General features: G+C 39.8%; 1 protein-coding gene across 1 annotated transcript; it reads right to left on the bottom strand.

Annotated features, from left to right (window-relative positions):
* Positions 1-6,074: 6,074 nt before the first annotated feature.
* On the bottom strand, positions 6,075-15,063 carry TSBP1 (testis expressed basic protein 1). Its single transcript, XM_054570199.1, has 2 exons — positions 15,018-15,063; positions 6,075-6,895 (listed from the first exon to the last, which is right to left on the bottom strand). Exons 1-2 carry the CDS (start codon positions 15,061-15,063, stop codon positions 6,075-6,077), a joined length of 867 nt encoding a protein of 288 aa, XP_054426174.1.
* Positions 15,064-20,351: the final 5,288 nt, after the last annotated feature.

The raw sequence follows: 20,351 nt of genomic DNA on the forward strand, positions 1-20,351 counted from the left end.
CCCTTCTGGCTTGCAGTGTTTCTGTTGAGAAGTCAGCTGGTAGCTGTTTTGGGGCTCCCTTGTATGTTACTTTCTGTTTTTATTTGATGCCTTTTGGATTTAGTCTTTGACTTTGATATTTGCCATTTTAATGATGATGTGTGTTGGAGTGGGCCTCATAGGGTTCCTCTTGAATGGGGCCCTCTGTGCTTCCTGGACCTGAGAGACCTTTTTTCTCCTCGAATTAGGGAAATTTTCCATCATTATTTTTTCAAACACACTCTCTGTCCCTTGCTCATCTTCTCCTGGTATCCCTATTATATGGATATTATGTTTCCGGTTGCCTTACATGTTCCTAAATGTCTCTCCATTCTGTTTGAGTCTTTTCTTTTTTTTTTCATTTTTCTTGCTTTTTCTGGGAGCTTTTTTCTACTCTGTCCTCTAACTCACTGATTGGATCTTTTTCTTTGTCTAGCTTGCTTTTGATTCCTTCTACTGTGTTCTTCAAATCAGACATTGTATTCTTCATTTCCTCTTGTCTCTTATTGATAATTTCCATGTCCTTTTTCATGCTGATATAGTTTGCAGTAAGTTCCTCATAGTGTCCATGTAGTTTTTTGTAATTCTCTCTGAGCTCACTGAGCTCATTGAACTTATTTAGAACTGTTGTTTTGGACTCAATATCTGATAGTTTACTTGTCTCTACTTCATTTAGTTCTCTTTCTTGGGATTCCTCCTTTCCCTTTGATTGCGGAGTGCTTCTTTGTCTTCCCAATTATATGTGAGACTCTTCTTTTTTGCTTCTGCTTCTTAAATTGATCTGTCTTGACTTTGTGGTGTGAAATTCTATGGTAGGAGGCTGCCGTTGTTTCTTTCTGGATCTACCTCTGATGATGTCAGATGTTGATCATGTGAGCTTAGGCAGTCTTTTCGAGACTCCCAGGAATCTACTGTCTGTGGCTGTCTTCTTCAGGTTTTAATCTAGTCACTCTTCACTCAGCAGTCAGGCTGAGGTACCACAGGGCAGAACAGAGTCCCTTCTGGGGATGAGGTTATTGTGTTTTCTGATGCTGCTGCCACTCAGGGAAGTGGTCTGCCTGAGCAAGATGGTTGCTGCCTTATGGTAGATAAGTCAGCACCGTTATCCTGCTGGCTACTGTCTCAGTTCTCTCCCCAAAGCCTCCATCTCCAGTTTCTTCTGAGATGTCTCTAGCCCACTCTGCCCTCACCTTTGCCAAAGCCCAGGGTAAGTGGCTGCAAATAAAAATTTATGTGGTGGCCCTTTAAACAGCTCTTTTAGTTTCTAGCTACTCGTTTCTGGCAGAGAGCAATCCTGCTGCTTTTCATAGCTGGCTGTTTATGTGTCTTTTTTGGGTTCTGGTGCTATAGGCTGGAGATCCCCCTTAATGTTTAGACCCCACTCTTCTCAGGGGGATCCAACTGGCTATTTAAATATCCTTCTGGTGCTGCTGCCCATGGGCTTCCAGCTCACCTTCTCGAGTCTCTCCTGCACTCCTTACCAGTCAGCTTGTGGTAAAACTGATTCTTTTGTGTTTCCGAGGTTATAAGGTTCCTCTATCACTATTGTTCAGTTGTTTGTTCCAGGTGATTTCTCCACAATTTAGATGTAATTCCAGATTGGTCCTGGGAGAGGGTCAATGTGACTTCCATTCACTCCTCTGCCATCTTGCCACCCTCCCACTCCAAAAGAATAATTCAAGGGTCTACAAATCCAGGAGTTGCTTCTTTGAAAAGAAAACCAAATTGACAGCCTTTAAGCAGACTCATCATGATAAAAAGAGAAATAACCCAAATTAATAAATCAGAAATGAAAGAGGAGAAATTACAATGGACACCCGAGAAATACAATGGACTGTAGGAAAGTCCTACAAATAACTATATGCCAAGAAATTTGAAAACCTGTATGAAATGGATAAATTTCTAGAAACATAGTGTTTCAAAACTGAAAGAAGAAGAAGCAGAAAGCCTGAACAGACTGAGAACAGCTGGTGAAGTTGAAAGAGTAATCAAAAAACTTCTGGCTTACAAAAGCCCTGGACCAAGTGTTTTCACAGGAGAATTTTACAAAATACTTAAGGGAGAGCTAACACCTATCCTTCTCAGACTATTAAAAAAAATCCAAGTAGAGGGAAGTCTCCTACACTCTTTTTATAAAGCCAGCATCATCCTAACCCCAAAGCCAGATAAAGACACAACAAAGAAAGAAAACTACAGGCCAATATTGCTGATGAACATAGATGCTAAAATCCTTAACAAAATATTGGCAAACTGTATGCAGCAGTACATTAAAAAGATCATCCAGCATGATCATCCCAGGGATGCTAGGATGGCCCAATATTCACAAATCAATAAATGTAATACATCACTTAAATAATACAAAAGACTAAAATCACATGATTGTATCAATAGATGTAGAAAAAGCATTTGATACGGTATAGCACCCATTTATGATAAAAACACTGAGTAAAGTGAGAGTAAAGGGAGCATACCTCAACATAATAAAGGTCATATATGAGAAACCTACAGCCAACATCATAGTCAACAGGCAAAAACTAAAAGCTTCCCAAGTAAGATCAGGTATAAGACAAGGATGTCTGCTTCCACCACTTCTATTCAACATAGTATTGGAATTTCTAGCCACAGTGATTGGTCAAGAAGAAGAAATATAAGGTATCCATATTGGAAAGGTGGTAGTAACATTGTGGTGGGAAAATGGAGACAGGTGTACTTGAACAACAATAAAAAAAAGAGAGTATCTACAAATTAAAGAAATAAAAATTTCATGTTTCTTTTTTGTCCACCACCTTTCTCTCTTTTTTTTCAATTCAGTCTTTCTAAATCTATGTGGTTCATTTAAAGCCTGCAGAAAGAAAAATAAAAAGGAAAAAAGAAAGCCTCAGGGCTTCGGGACTTCTAAAATTGATTTAAGCCTCTACACTTGTGGCTGGGCTGTGAGTACATGGTAGGGATCCACACAGTGATTTGGATTGTGCCAGAAGCTGTGGAGCTTCTCTGTTCAGGTTGAGGTTAGGTAGAATGAGCCATTTATGAAACATTTCATGTTTTTGGCAGGGACTAGAGTATGGGCTCTCTTTCTCTGTCTCTCTCTGTCAAACCTCTCTAAACAATTCTAGCATATTAATTTGAAAAGGTACCTTGGAAGACATCTAGGTAGTCCAAAAGAATTTTATATTCTGAATTATAGACTCATATTTGGAAGGAATTATTAAGATAATCTATTCCAGGACCTGGCCAGGTAGCTCAGTTGGTTAGAGCTTCGTCTCTATATGCCAAGGTTATGGGTTCAATCCCCAGTCAGGGAATATACAAGAAGCAACCAATGAATGCATAAATAAATGGAACAAATCAATATATTTTTTAAAATTTCTTTCTCCTTTCCTCTCTCTCATTCATTATACAGGCTTTCCTTGTATCTCCCTATCTTAGTTAATTTTCTTCTTCAACCTGTTATATAACACAGGTTTAGTTCTTGCACCTGTACTCTCTCTGCACTTGCTCCTTTGGGGAGTTCCTTAGTTTTATGGCTTCATTTGTTACCTCTATTGGACTGACTGCAGATCTCTCTCAAATAAATATTATTATTTTTCCCTTAAAACCAAAAAATTTGTTGTTCCTTCCTTGTTGTTCCTTCCCATCTCACAAACTAACTCCTAGTTTGTTATTGATTTTCTATCACCCAGTTTCAAAAGTTTAGTCAGCAATTTTTCTGTCCCATATTGTGTGTAGTCAGTCATTTTGAAGTAGTGATTCTTCATTGAAAAAATATATCTAATCGTTCTATTCATTCTCTTTCCATCACTTACTGTTCCAATCCTTCTATTTACTCTGTTTCCATCACTTATTGTTCCAAGTAACTAGATTTACTACCTATGATGTTTCTGCTATTCAATCTATTTTGCACAGTCACAGAATTAATGTTTCAGTAAATGCAACCATATTCACTTGACTTTCCTCCACAAATACCCCAGGAAGTTCCAGTTGCCTGATGGATATAATACAAATTCCAGGTTTGTGTTTCAAATCCTTCCAGAATCTTCTTCTAACCCTCCTTTTCAAAATTTTACCTCAGAATACTTCTCATGAACCTGCTGCAACAATTCAGTTGCACACTTCCCCTAGAGCATGGCACAGCTGTCCTTAATACCTTTGCCTTTCTTCTGTTCCTTCTACATCATCAGCATAGCAACATCTTATCCATCTTTGAGACATGTCATACATCACCATTCCCTTCCCAGTGAAGGTAACTCCTTCTGTTGGGAAATGCTTGGTCTGGTTTCAGAAGATGTAACCCTGCTGATACGCTGGAGGGTCCCAAGGCTGGAAATAATCAGGAGACCTTGGAGAAACAGGCTCCTGAGGAGGCTTGGCCTGTCCCCCCTGGCAGGGGCATAGCCTCTGCCTCTCTGCTTTGCCATGGCTGGTCAATTAGCCCATGGTGGGTAAGGGACCTTGCGCTGAGGTTTTCAACTTAAGACAGGCATTGGCCCAATTTTGGCAGCAGATGAGAAATTGGGGGACACGGACCAGGGGCAAAAAGGCCCCCACACCCCTCGGCTTGGCTTGGACATGGCCAGAGTCCTCATTGCAGCCGAGAAGCAGTCTCCTTATCTCTTGGTGGTTCCTTCCCCCGCCTGGCTCAGGCTTGAAACAATGAGGGGGGAAAAACAGCCCTAAATCAGATCTGACAGATCCTGGGTAATCAGGCCTGAAAATAAATTCTATAGAGTGTGCTCTGTTCCTCCCTCAGATCTCAGGTCAGCTCATGCTGTGAAGGACATTCACATTATTTACATCCCTTTCCTTGTCAAGACATTTGCTTTATTTATACATTTTACCCTATATCTTTAAGACACCTTTAAGTCTACTTCCCCCTTAAATGATAGTCTCTATTGATTTGAGTCTCCTCTCAAACCCATGCAAATCACTGATTTCCTGTCACTTGTTTTCCTAAAGGTATCTATTCTCTGTGAAACTTATCTTGCGAATGTAGTGAGTATACGTATGCTTTCCTGTTATACCCCACTGATAAAATTTTCAATAAAAGCCTTGGAAGAAAGGACAACGGGGCCTTTCCCATTAGGGGGATGTGTCACGGCCTTTTCTGGTAGGAGAAAAGTGCCCCCATCTGCTCCCCTGGCAAACAGAGAAATGTTTGTGCGTTTGTGTTTGTCCTCATCCGTGACAACCCTGGGACGGGCTATGCGGGTTTCAGAGCCCTGCTCCCACCTCAGCTGGTGCCAGACGATTTCCCTCAGGCTTCAGGGAGCGCTGCGCTGTCTGAAGCGCTCCCGCGCGGTGGCGTGTCCCCTATAGTCAACCACGCAGTGCGACACCCTTCACTTTCTAACTTTTATTATACCATGCCCATCTAAATTATGTTTTGATGCTAAAATTTTATTTTTTCAAAAACTGTCATATTACATCACGAAATACAGGGTCTGGCAGAAGTAACACCATTGAGTGTGGTTGGTAGGGCACGTGAATGTCTCACATGAGATAGACAGCAATTGGAACATTTCACTTAAAATGTCATATGGTGTGCTTGATTGTGATAGCAGTATGTTACAGAATTACCTACTTATGATTTTGTAATAAAAGATTTTTATGTAATATAAAAGGGGCATTATTTGTGCCAGACCCTGTATGTTACAAACTATTTGATTCCAGAGACTTTGGCTTATATTTTTCTGTATACTCCTTATTGCTAGAATATTAAGCCCACCATGAAAAATGGTTGGTTGGTTGGTTAGGCTATCACAGAGATATAATATTTGTTAAAAAAGTTATCATAGATCTATTTAATCAAAATGTTTTATTTTAGAAAGTATCCAGTCTTTTTGACTAAGTAATGTAAGTATCAACTTATAAAACAGATAGAAACAGGTTTCTGGCTGAGAGATCTAAAAATGGTGAAACTTCTAAAGAGCAGAATCGCTGCAGATATATAGATTAAAGGAATTCTATAATTACAATCTATTTAAGCAATGCCTGGGATATTACTTGTATCTGGAGGATGGGAACCATAAAAACCAGTTGTCTTATGGGCTTTTCTTTTATTTATCCTTACTCTCCTCTTCTTGTTGTACTTCTTCCTTTTCCTTGCCTTTGCCCTTTTTTGAAGCTTCTGCTTTTTTACTCTTGGCCTGTGGTTCTTTCTTTCCTTTAGCTTTGTTCTTTCCTTTACCGCCTTTCTTGTTTTTGGCATCATTTTCTTTTGTATCTTCATTCTTTCCTGCATCTTTCTTTTCTTTGTCCTGGTTTCCTTTATCTTCAGAATTCTTGTTTTTCACTTGAGATTCTTGTCCTTGTGGTACTCCAGCCTCACTGTCATTTACTTGAGATTCTTGTCCTTGTGGTAGTTTGGACTCACTCGCCTTTACTTGAGATTCTTGTCCTTGTGGTATTTTGGACTCACTCGCCTTTACTTGAGATTCTTGTCCTTGTGATAGTTTGGACTCACTCGCCTTTACTTGAGATTCTTGTCCTTGTGGTAGTTTGGACTCACTCGCCTTTACTTGAGATTCTTGTCCTTGTGGTAGTTTGGACTCACTCGCCTTTACTTGAGATTCTTGTCCTTGTGGTAGTTTGGATTCACTCGCCTTTACTTGGGCTTCCTGCCTTTTTGGCAGTCCCATGTCACTCTCCTTTACCTTGGCCTCCATTCTCATCTTGCCTTTCTCCAACTCAATGCCTTCTGCTTTGCTTTTTGACCCTGTTTTGTATATCAAGAACTTATTAGAATCCGTGAATAAGATTTCCTTCTTTAGTGCTTCCTTGTTTTCTTCTTGTCCACTCTTAGACTTCAAAGTGCCTCCACTTTTTAGAATCGGGACTCTGGGATCTGATTTTTTTGCCAATTCTGCATCCATGTAACCTGGAAATATAACTAAGCACACAACAAAAGTACATGGTACAGGTAAGTACTTTCTTTTTATTTCTACTTTCCCCCAGATATTGGTTTCTTTTTTTGTCTTAAAATTGACAGACTGAAGATAATTTCAGTTTTTGATGAAAATATGAAATGGTGAGCACTGCACATAAAATTATATTAAGTATTGATAACATTCCAGGATTTTTTTTTCAATAAATTGAAAGATTAATGAAAGAAAAGGTAAAATGTAATATAAATGAGCTGACATTTGTTCATATATTATTGCTAATGAATACAACTTAATAGTAAAGAATGATGTATTCTGAAAAGAAATAAAACTTATTTTTAGAAAAAATAATGGAAAGAGGCAATATTATTTCTTAAAATAGAAAAATAAAACTCAAAATATATTTTTCATATTGAATAAAATCATGTTTTTATGCAAAAGTGGTAATAGTTCTAGCTGATATTTATTAAGTGCTTACCACACACCAGGCACTCACTGTTCTGAGCACTTTATATGTATTAACTCGCTTAATCCTCACAAGGATTATATAGGGTAAGTACTATTATCCTCCCCATTTTACAGGTGAAAAAACTGAGACACAGAAAGTTTAAATAAATTTGAATCTGATAGTTAGACTCCATAGTTCAGTTTTAACCACTATTACTAGACTGTTTCTTGCAATATCTGCAATCTTACTTTGTAAAAATTTCAGGTCCCTTTTTTCATGTATAGGTAAATCTTCTCTGCTATGTTATATTTCTGTGTTACCTAATAAATTTGAATTTGTTAGCCAGCTTCTCTTTTTATTTTTTTTAAAAGATTTTATTTCTTTGTTTTTAGAGAGACGGGAAGGGAGGGAGAAAGACGGAGAGAAACACCTTGTGCAGAGAAACATTGATTGGTTGCTTCTCTCACACCCCCAGCCAGGGACCTGGCCTGCAACCCAGGCAAATGGCCTGACCAGGAACCAACCCTTTAATTCAGTGGTCTGCGCTCAAACCTCTGAGCCACACAAGCCAGGGCTAGCTTCTGCTATTTTAAAATTATTATTGTTATTTTTTAGTGATTTGATTCTGTGAATTGAGGGAAAAAAAAAGAATATCTGTGCTACCAAGGATTGTGTGGATTTGTACTATGGAGCAGAGATATGTCTTGCTTTAAAAAAAAAAAATGCAGGTGGAACCTAATCAACAAAACAAACAAGGGAGCAAAATAGAACCAGAGACATGAAAAGAAAGAACAAACTGACAGTCACCAGAGTGGGGGGGGGAGTGGGGAGGAGGATAGCAGGGTGAGGAAGGGGAAGGGTCAAGTCAAGGGACTTACATAAAGGATCTATGAACAAAGACAACAGGGGTGGGGAGTTGGGGGGTTGGAGGTAGAGGATTGAATGTGAGAGGAGGATCGTTGATAGGGCAGGGGAGAGTAATAGGGCAAAAATGGGGACAAGTGTAACTGAACAATGACTTAAAAAATTAAAAAACCTAACATTTAATATTAATATAGTAGAAAGAATATTACATTTAAAAACTGAATCAGAACACCTGGGTTTAGTATTGCTGTTAACAGGGTTTATTTGGGTAAATCAGTTAATCTCCAAACACTTACTCCTCATATGTAGTCTGCTCTGGCCACTTCTTAGGGCTATTCATATATTCTAGACAAATAGTTTAAGGAGGATGGCCTTTAGAGGCAGACTGGTTTAAACCTTGGCTCTGCTCATAACTAGGGTGACCTTGGGCAAACTTTACCTTCTTATCTGTAAAATGGGAGCAATAGTAGTAGCTACTTCACAGAAGTGTTATAAGGATTAAAGAATATTACCTAAGTAAAGCACTCAGTACAGCACATGGAACAGAGTAAATAGTCAATAAATATTGGGTATTACTACAACCAAATAAGACAGTACAGGCAAAAACCCTCTGTACCTCAAGACAAATTGTTCTTAGTTTCAACCAAATAGTTTAGAAAAATAATGAATTGTATTACAGAAAGATTTCTTGCATAATAATTATTTGACCTTTTAATATTAAAAGTATTTTGGTACATTCAGAGTTTGTTGTTTGAAAAATTGTTATACACATAACTATATTTTATCAGTTGTAAAAAGTGGGACACATCTGTAATTTCACTATGAATAAAAATGGATGGTAAGAAGACAACTGTAAATCAAAATGGATGTCACAGTTCAGTGTTTTCTCTTTGGTATTTTAAACTTTTGACACCAAAATAAAAATTACATTAGAAACTCTGCATTAATTCTTTCTGAACCTTTTTGTGTATTTTCCTCACTAGTCTTGTTCAGTAAGATATGGATACTGACATTTTATTCTAGACAAACTCGTTTCCATTTTTCTAATGAAAATCAGTGATAATATATCCCAAGCATTTCTGTATTGAGAAAAACAACCCAGAGTATCTTGATATCTGTCAGTACGAACAGTGGACCCTTATTTTGTTTGGGGTGTGGTGTGGAGTGGAGGAGTATGTTTTTCAACTGAAGCTTCTAACTTCATGAACTCTATGGAATGTACTTCTAAACAAGCTGATTTTTCTTAATATATAAATAATTTTTAGTTTCACCATCTCATGGGGGTAATTTGTTTCATGTTTATTACTGTATGTAAAACTACATGACCCATTTTAACCTAAATTTCCCTCCTAAATAGAATAGGTTTTGTCAATCAAAATTAGGTATTCTAGGATTTGATGAAATTATCAGTTTATTTTAACTACGCTTTTCCTAATTCTATAGAATTTTTAAAGAATTTTATTCTTTTCCCCTCTACACTAAAAAAAAAAAACAAAAAAAAAACTAGTCACTAATAGTATCTTCATGTTTTTAGTTGTTTTAATATTTTTGTCATATATTTTCTGTCTTTAACTTAACAGAAATTAGATTTGCTGGGATTTATTTTTCAGAAATCTAGCTATCCCAAAAATAAGATTCACTTTTATTTTGACTTTGCATTACAGCAGGGAGGCACAAATCATTATTCTACCAAATTCTAAGTTCCTCTTTTCCTTCTTCTAGATTTCTAGATGGTGCATAAATCATGTCTTTCTCATGGACCTCATCTACTCCATAATATACATATTTGTAAACTTTAACTAAATGTTCATTTATTGCAGGTAGTAGCTTATAGAACACAATTCTAAAAAAGTTGAAAGATTTTTTTTCCGTATTTCTTTTTTTAACATTAATTAATTTTTTCAAATACATTTGTATCCACCTTCCCCCACCCACTTTCTCCTGCCCCGTATTTCAATTTTATTTATTTATATAAAAAAATTTTTATTTATTTATTTTTAATTTTATTTATTTATTTTGTTCAAATATATTTGTCTCTACCTTCCCACCACCACTATCCACTGCCTCAATCCCTGGCCTCTCTCCCTCAATCCTTCCCTACTTTGGCTTTGCCCATGAGTCCTTGCTATATGTGCCTTGACTTGCCCCTTTCCTTCCCTTTCCTCTCCCATCCCTTCCTCCTTCCCTCTTGTCTCTGTTGGTTTCTTTTCCTTTCAGTGTTGCTGGTCTTATTTTCCTTGCATCTTTGTATTGCTGGTTAGGTTCCACTTATAGGTGAGATCATATGGTATTTATCTTTTGCCCCTGGGCTTATTTCGCTTAGCATAATGCTCTCCAGTTCCACCCATGCTGTCGCGAAGTTTAGTAGTTCTTTTTTTCTTTCTGCTGCGTAGTATTCCATTGTGTAAATGTACCATAATCTTTTGATCCAATCATCTACTGATGGGCATTTAGGTTGCTTCCAGCACTTGGCTATTGTAAATTGTGCTGCTATGAACATTGGGGTGCATAGGTTCTTTTGAATTGGCATTTTGGGATTCTTAGGGTATAGTCCCAGCAGGGGAATCACTGGATCAAAAGGCACTTCCATTTCAGCTCTTTGAGGAAATTCCACACTGCTTTCCACAGTGGCTGCACCAGTCTGCATTCCCACCAGCAGTGTGCTAGGGTTCCCTTTTCTCCACAGCCTCACCAGCACCTGTTGTTTGTTGATCTGCTTATGATGGCCATTCTGACCTGTGTGAGGTGGTACCTCATGGTGGTTTTGATCTGCATTTCTCTGATGGCTAGTGATGCCGAGCATCCTTTCAAATGTCTCTGGGCCCTCTGTATCTCCTCCTCGCAAAAGCGTCTGCCCAGGTCCTTTGCCCATTTTTTGATTGGATCATTTGTCTTCTTGGAATGGAGTTGAGTGAGTTCTTTATATATTTTGGAGATCAAACCTCTATCTGATGAATCATTGGCAAATATATTTTCCCATACAGTTGGCTCCCTTTTCATTTTGCTGATGTTTTCTTTAGCTGTGCAGAAGCTTCTTATTTTGATGAGGTCCCACTTGTTTATTCTTTCCTTTATGTCCCTTGCTTTAGGAGACATATCAGTGAAAAAATTGCTGCGTGGGATATCCGAGAGTGTCCTGCCGTTGTTCTCCTCTAGGACTTTTATGGTGTTGCAACTTATATTTAAGTCTTTTATCCATCTTGAGTTTACTTTTGTGTATGGTGTCAGATGATGATCCAATTTCAATTTTTTGCATGTAGCCGTCCAGCTCTCCCAACAGCATTTGTTGAAGAGGCTATTTTTACTCTACTTTATGCTTCTGCCCCCTTTGTCAAATACTGGTTGCCCATATACACCTGGGCTTCTTTCTGGGCTTTCTATTCTGTTCCACTGGTCTATGGGTCTGTTCTTGTGCCACTACCCGATAGTTTTGAGTAGAGTGGCTTTGCAGTATAGTTTGATGTCCGGTATTGTGATCCCTCCTACTTTGTTTTTCTTTCTCAAACTTGCTGTGGCTATTCGGGGTCGTTTATGGTTCCATATAAATTTTTGAAATGTCTGTTCTATTTCTCTGAAATACATCATTGGTATCTTAATAGAGATTGCATTGAATCTATAAATTCCTTTGGGTTATGGACATTTTGATGATATTAAGTCTTCTAATCCATGAACATGGTATATACTTCCATTTATTTGTGTCTTCCTTAATTTCTTTCTTCAGTGTTGTATAGTTTTCTGTGTACAGGTCTTTTACCTCCTTGGTTAAATTTATTCCTAGGTATTTTATTTTTCTTTTTGCTATATCAAATGGTATTTCTTTTTTTGATTTCTTCTTCTATTTCATTGCTGGTATACAAGAATACCATTGATTTTTGAATATTGACTTTGTATCCTGCTGTTTGCCAAATTCACTTATTAGGTTGAGTAGTTTTTTGATGGAGTCTACAGGGTTTTCTATGTATACTATCCTGTCATCTGCAAACAGTGATAGTTTTACTTCCTCCTTTCCTATTTGGAAGCCCTTTATTTCTTTTTCTTGTCTGATGCTGTGGCCAGGACTTCCAATATGATGTTGAATAGAAGTGGTGAAAGCAGACATCCTTGTCTTGTTCCTGATCTTAGTGGGAAAGCTTTCAGTTTTTGCCTGTTGAGTATGATGTTGCCTGTAGGTTTTTCATATATGGCCTTTATTATTCTGAGTAATGCCCCCATTTATTCCCATTTTGCTGAGTGTTTTGATCATAAAAGGGTGTTGTATCTTATCGAATGTTTTTTCTGCATCTATCGAGATGATCATGTGGTTTTTGTCTTTCCTTTTGTTTATGTGATGTATTACATTTCTTGATTTGCGTATATTGAACCATCCCTGCATCCCTGGGATGAATCCCACGTTATCATGTGCTGGTGAGGCTGTAGAGAAAAGGGAACACTAGTACACTGCTGGTGGGAATGCAGACTGGTGCAGCCATTGTGGAAAGCAGTGTGGAATTTCCTCAAAGAGCTGAAATGGAAGTGCCTTTTGATCCAGTGATTCCCCTGCTGGGACTATACCCTAAGAATCCCAAAATGCCAATTCAAAAGAACCTATGCACCCCAATGTTCATAGCAGCACAATTTACAATAGCCAAGTATTGGAAGCAACCTAAATGCTCAACAGTAGATTGGATCAAAAAACAATGGTACATTTACACAATGGAATACTATGCAGCAGAAAGAAAAAAAAAAGAACTACTACGCTTCATGACAGCATGGATGGAACTAGAGAGCATTATGCTAAGCGAAATAAGCCCAGGGGCAAAAGACAAATACCATATGATCTCACCTATAAGCGGAACCTAACCAACAATACAAAGATGCAAGGAAAATAAGACCAGCAACACTGAAAGAAAGAAGAAACCAACAGAGACAAGAGGGGACGAGGGAGGAGTGGGCAGGGGAAAAGGAAGGTCAGGGGCAAGTCAAGGCACATATAGCAAGGACTCATGGGCAAAGCCAAAGTAGGGAAGGATTGAGGGAGGGAGGGGGGAGGGGGAGAAAGGAAAGTGGTGAGGGGAAGGTGGAGACAAATGTATTTGAAAAAATAAATTAATTAAAAAATAAATAAAATCAATCTGCATTTAAGAAAGAAAGAAAGAATGGTAGAAAGAAAGATGGAACTCCTACCTTTTGTGACTGCATGGATGGAACTTGGGAATATTATGCTAAGTGAAATAAGCTAGTTGATGAAAGACAAATACCATATGATCTCACCTATAAGTGGACTCTATTCAGCAAAATATAGTAACGAACAAAATAAACCACAGGCATGGAAACGTGGAGCAGACTGACAGTGATCAGAGGGGATGAGGAAAGAGGACAATGGTGGAAAGGAGGGGAAGGGGCTAGAAAAAGAACACGTATGAATGATTATGGATATGAAAGAGAGAGTGGGAATTGACTGTGGGAGCGGGAGCTGAAGGTGGGATGGGTGGAGGGGGGTAAAGCAATTAAATTTGAGACAACTGTAATAGAATAAAAATGATTTATAAGTTTAAAAATATGAAAATGTAAAATAAAATAAAATAAAAATAAATGTGTATTTTATTGAAAAACAAAAGGGAGTTAGGGAAGATGGTGGAGGAGTAAATAGGAGTCACGCTGACCTCCTCCCAAGACCAAACTGGAATTGCTACTAAATAGTGGAGAAATCACCTGGAAAACAATGGAACAATAGAGGGAGAGGAGCCTTGGAGCCAGGGACAGACAGTGGATTCAATTCTCACACATCCCAATGGGTGAGAAGTGCAGTGGAGGCTCGAGAGGGGGGGCTGGGAGCCCACAGACACCAGCATCAGAGGGACATTGAAACGGCCAGTTGGATCCCCCTGAGAAGAACAGGGTCTGAATCATAAACAGGGACCCCTAGACTACAACAGCTGAAACCTGGAAAACACACAGAAAAAGCGCAACCCTGAAAAGCTTAGGGGCGCTCTCTGCCAGAGACAGGCAGCTGGGAATGCAAGGAGACATTTAAAGGGCCAATGCAAAAATTTACAGTGGCAGCCACCCTCCTTGATCTCTGGATAGAGGCAGCAGCAGAGTGGGCTGATGCCTGGGAAAAGATTGGTGAGGAAAACTTTGTGAAGAGAACTGAGACGGTGGCCGGCGGAGCCCCAGTGATAACTCACCTCCCACTCTGCAGCTATGATCTCGCTCAGGCATAAGGGAATCCATTAACCTGCCTTTTGTGTGCTCCGCACATAGCTTGTGCACCTGTGAGCTGGGGGGCTAAGTGCAGACAAGCTGGAAGAAATAGAGGATCCCAGGCCAAAGGGGTCTCACAGCTACATAGAGAGCCTTGAGGAGAGACTGGAGACAGAGGCGTTGGGGAAAGAACGGGAGGAGGAACCGAGGAGTCCCAGAGTCCCCGAGTCCCGGAGTCCCAACTCCCTCCCCATTCTGTAGTCTCCATTTTGCACAGGCAGGGGGTACCCTTAAAGAGGCAGAAGGGGGCGTGCGGGAGCCAGATGGCCCGTGAATACAACGTGGTTCGCAGAAATAGTAGATCACTGAACGAAGGGGTCACAGAACTGCCCAGAGACTCCTGGGGAGAGACTGGAAACGGAGGCGCTGGGGAAAGAACTGGAGGAGGAACCGGAGAATCTCAACTCCTTCCCCTTTCTGTAGTCTCCATGGTGAGTGGGCAGGCCTCACCCGCAAAAAGCCAAAAGCTGAAAAGCACACAATAAACAGCCCCAAACCACCCAGTGCAGGCTTGCACACACATGACAAGTGGCCAGCGAGGGTTGGCCAGCTCGTGTGTGGACCTGTGACCGCGTGGGCTGGCGAGAGCTCCCACAGGTTGGCGCCCATGGCGCCTGTGAGGGAGTGCACAGATGGGCGAGGGCAGGTGTAAACCGGCGCCCGAGCGGGCCCGCGAGTGCAGAGCAGTCTGCCGAAATAGTGGGTCCCAGGAAAAAGGGTCACAGAGCTGCCCAGAGACCCTGGAGGAGAGACTGGAGGAAGGATTAACCAAAGAGTCCTGGAGCTGACTTCATCCCATTTCCATAGTCTCCATTTGGCAAGGGCAGGTGACGCCCCCAAAGAGCCAAAAGCAGAGAAAGCACACAATAGAAGACCCTAAACTGACCAGTCCCGGGGCGCCCACGGGGCGCGGGTGCCAGACAAGTGCGCGAGGTGGGGCAAATAAGCGCCCAGGCAGACTGGGGATCCTGTCAGGCCAGGAGCACGCTGAAGGAGCTGGTATGAGAATGCAGAGCGATCCACAGAAATAGTGGATCCCTGGCCGAAGGGGTCACAGAGCTGCCCAAAGCAAGAGTCAGACATAGACAATAGACTCCCGGAAAGCTCAAACAAATGACCCAAGGTCATATAGGGTCAACAACTGACATCATCAGAGGTAGGCCCAGAAAGAAAAGTAGAGAAAAAATAAGTAAGTAAGTAAATGAATAATAAAACCGCCTACTACCATAGAGGTTTAATCCACAAAGTCAGGAAATCTAGATGGCCCAATTGAAGCAGAAGCAAAAAAATAAAAAAATAGACTCTCACAAAAATGGAAAGAAAAAGAAGTTCCCCCCAAAATGAGTAGAAAAGGGGACTCCCCACAGAGAGAGCTAAATGAAATAGAGGCAAGGGAACTATCAGATATTGAATTCAAAACAATGGCTCTAAGGAAGCTCAATGAGTTCAGCCAGCTCAAAGATAACTATGAGAAACTGCAGGGAAACTATCAGGATCTTACAGCAAACTATATCAGCCTGGAAAAGGGCATAGAAACTATCAAGAAGACTCAAGAGGATATGAAGAATACAGTAGAAGGAATCCAAAGCAGGCTGGATGAAGCCGAGGATCGAATCAGCGAGATGGAGGATAAGGTAGAGAAAAGCTCCCAGAAAGAACAAGGAATGGAAAAAAGACTCCAAAAGAATGAAGAGGCATTGAGGCAAATGCAGGACAACCTGAAACGCAATAATATCCGCATAATAGGGAGACCAGAAGGAGAAGAAGAGGAGCAAGGGATAGAGAACCTCGTCGAAAAAGTAATGATGGAAAATTTCCCCAATTTGAGGAGAGAAAGGGTCTCATGGATCCAGGAGGCACAGAGGACCCCACTCAAGAGGGACCCAAGGAGGTCCGCCCCAAAACACATCATCATTAAAATGGCAACTATCAAAGACAAAGAGAGAATCCTCAAGGCAGCAAGAGAGAAGGAGAAAGTAACATACAAGGGGGCCCCGATACGGCTAGGAGCTGAGTCTCAAGAGAATCACTGCAAGCCAGAAGGGAATGGCAAGAAATATTCCAAGTAATGAAAAGCAAGGGCCTACAACCAAGGCTGCTCTACCCAGGAAGGCTCTCAATTAAAACAGAAGGGGAAATAAGGAGTTTCCCAGACAAAAGAAGGCTAAAAGAATACATCTCTACCAAACCAGCACTCCAAGATATGCTAAAGGGACTGGTTTAAGAAGATGAAGGAAAAGAGTGAGAAAGAGAAAAACACAGGTACAAAGAGAAAAAATGAATAGGTTTCTATCAGTAATAACTCTCAATGTAAATGCACTAAACGCCCCAATCAAAAGACACAGGGTAGCTGAATGGATAAGAAAACATGACCCACACATACGCTGCCTACAAGAGACACACCTCAGAGCAAGAGACCTACACAGATTGAAAGTAAAGCGATGGAAAAAAATATTCCTAGCAAATGGGCCAGAGAAAAAAGCAGGGGTTGCAATACTTATATCAGACAAAATAGATTTCAAAACAAATGCCATAAAAAGAGAACCAGAAGGACAATTCATAATACTCAAAGGAAGAATCCATCACGAAGACATAAACATTGTAAACTTATATGCACCCAACATAGGAGCACCCAAACATATAAGTAAAATCTTGGAGGACTTCAAGAAAGATACAGACAGCAACACACTGATAGTAGGGGATTTTAACACCCCACTGTCAAAAATGGACGGATTTTCTAAACAAAACATCAACAAGGATATTGTTGTGCTGAATGACGTACTGGATCATATATACTTAACTGACATATATAGAAACCTTACATCCCAAAGAAGCAAAATACACATTCTTTTCAAAGGCTCATGGAAGTTTTTCAAAGATAGACCACATGATAGGACACAAAGCAAACCTCAGCAAATTCAGGAAAACTGAAATAATACCAACCTTTTTCTCAGACCACAAGGGCTTGAAATTGGAAATCAAAGTCAAAGAGAAACCTCAAAAACTTGCAAACTCATGGAGACTGAACAGTAGACTATTAAACCATGAATGGGTCAATAATGAGATAAGAGAAGAAATCAAAAAATTTCTGGAAATAAATGAAAATGAACATACAACACTCCAAAACCTATGGGACACAGCAAAGACAGTCCTGAGAGGGAAGTTCATAGCAATACAGGCTTACTGAAAAAAGATAGGAACCTTTCAAATAGAAGATCTAACACTACAACTTCAAGAGCTAGAGAAGCAACAACAAATAAACCCCAGAGCAAGTAGAAGGAAGGAAATAGTCAATATTAGAGCAGAACTCAATGACATAGAGACGAAAAGAACAATTCGAAGGATCAACCAATCCAGAAGCTGGTTCTTTGAAAAGATAAATAAAATTGACAAGCCTTTAAGCAGACTCATCGAGACAAAAAGGGAGAGGACCCAAATTATAAATATCAGAAACGAAAGAGGAGAAATAACAACTGATACCACAGAAATACAAAGGATTGTCAGAAACTACTATGAACAATTACATGCCACGAAATTTGAAAACCTCGATGAAATGGACAAATTTCTAGAAAAGTATAATCTTCCAACACTGAAGGAGGAAGAAACAGAAAGCTTGAACAGACCGAGAAAAGCTGGGGAAATTGAAGCAGTAATCAAAAAATTTCCAGCACACAAAAGCCCTTGGCCGGACGGTTTCACAGGGGAATTTTACAACACATTTAAGGAAGAGCTAACCCCTTTCCTTCTCAGACTATTCCAAAAAATCCAAGAGGAAGGAATACTCCCAGACTCTTTTTATGAGGTCAGCATCACCCTAATCGCAAAACCAGTTAAAGACCCTACAAAGAAAGAAAACTACAGGCCAATTTTGCTGATGAACATAGACGCTAAAATCCTCAACAAAGTATTGGCAAACTGCATCCAGCAGTACATTAAAAAGATTACCCACCATGATCAAGTGGGATTGATTCATCCCAGGGATGCAGGGATGGTTCAATATACGCAAGTCAATAAACATAATACATCATATAAATAAAAGAAAAGACAAAACCACATGATCATCTCGATAGATGCAGAAGCATTCGATAAGGTACAGCACCCATTTATGATCAAAACACTCAGCAAAATGGGGATAAATGGGGCATTCCTCAACATATAAAGGCCATATATGAAAAACCTACAGGCAATATCATACTCAACAGCCAAAAACTGAAAGCTTTCCCACTAAGATCGGGAACATGACAAGGATGTCTGCTTTCACCATTTCTTTCCAACGTCGTATTGGAAGTCCTAGCCCCAGCGGTCAGACAAGAAAAAGAAATAAAAGGCATCCAAATAGGAAAGGAGGAAGTAAAACAATCATTGTTTGCAGATGACATGATAGTGTGCATAGAAAACCCTGTAGACTCCACCAAAAAACTCCTCAACCTAATAAGTGAATTTGGCAAAACAGAGGATAGAAAGTCAATATTCAGGAATCAAAGGCATTTTTGTACACCAGCAATGCAATAGAAGAAGGAATCAGAAAAAAAAATACTATTCGATATAGCAAGAAGAAAAATAAAGTACCTAGGAATAAATTTAACCAAGGAGGTAAAAGACCTGTATGAAGTAAACTATAGTACACTGAGGAAAGAAATTAAGGAAGACACAAATAAATGGAAGCATATACCATGTTCATAGATTGAAAGAATTAATATCATCAAAATGTCCATACTACTCAAAGCAGTTTATAGATTCAATGCAATCCATATTAAGATACCAGTGACGTATTTCACAGAAATAGAACAGACATTTCAAAATTTATATGGAACCATAAACGACCCTGAATAGTCACAGAAATTTTGAGAAAGAAAACAAAGTAGGAGGGATCACAATACTGGACATCAAACTGTACTACAAAACCACTCTACTCAAAACAGTCTGCTACTGGCACTCGAACAGACCCATAGACCAGTGGAACAGAATATAAAGCCCAGAAATAAGCCCAGGTCTATATGGGCAACTAATATTTGACAACGGGGGCAGAGCATAAAGTGGAGTAATAATAGCCTCTCCAACAAGTGCTGTTGGGAGAGCTGGACAGCTACATGCAAAAAATTGAAATTTGATCATCAGCTGACACCATACAGAAAAATAAACTCAAGATGGATAAAAGACTTAAATATAACTCGCAACACCATAAAAGTCCTAGAGGAGAACAATGGCAGGACACTCTCAGATATCCCACGCAGCAATTTTTTCCCTGATATGTCTCCTAAAGCAAGGGACATAAAGGAAAGAATAAACAAGTGGGACTTCATCAAAATAAGAAGCTTCTGCACGGCTAAAGAAAACATCAGCAAAATGAAAAGGGCACCAACCATATGGGAAAATATATTTGCCAATGATTCATCAGATAGAGGTTTGATCTCCAAGATATATAAAGAACTCACTCGACTCCACTCCAAGAAGACAAATGATCCAATTAAAAAATGGGCAAGGACCTGAGCAGACACTTTTCCAAGGAGGAGATACAGAGGCCCCAGAGGCATTTGAAAGGATGCTCAGCATCACTAGCCATCAGAGAAATGCAGATCAAAACCACAGTGAGATACCACCTCACACCAGTCAGAATGGTCATCATAAACAGATCCACAAACAACATGTGCTGGCGAGGCTGTGGAGCAAAGGGAACCCTAGTCCACTGTTGGTGGGAATGCAGTCTCATGCAGCCACTGTGGAAAGCAGTGTGGAATTTCCTTAAAATTCTGAAATGGAAGTGCCTTTTGATCCAGTGATTCCCCTGCTGGGACTATACCCTAAGAATCCCAAAATGCCAATTCAAAAGAACCTATGCACCCCAATGTTCATAGCAGCACAATTTACAATAGCCAAGTGCTGGAAGCAGCCTAAAT

Source organism: Pteronotus mesoamericanus, unplaced genomic scaffold (genome assembly GCF_021234165.1).
Source record: "Pteronotus mesoamericanus isolate MK-2021 breed Mesoamerican mustached bat unplaced genomic scaffold, CSHL_Meso_final contig_20, whole genome shotgun sequence".
NCBI classification, from domain to species: domain Eukaryota; kingdom Metazoa; phylum Chordata; class Mammalia; order Chiroptera; family Mormoopidae; genus Pteronotus; species Pteronotus mesoamericanus.

Coding starts and splice junctions, on each gene's coding strand:
- TSBP1 (XM_054570199.1), bottom strand. CDS start 15,063: ATGGGCGCCAACCTGTGGGAGCTCTCGCCAGCCCACGCGGTCACAG. Junction 6,896..15,017: donor GCCAGCCCACGCGGTCACAG/GTCCACACACGA, acceptor TTATATTTCCAG/GTTACATGGATGCAGAATTG.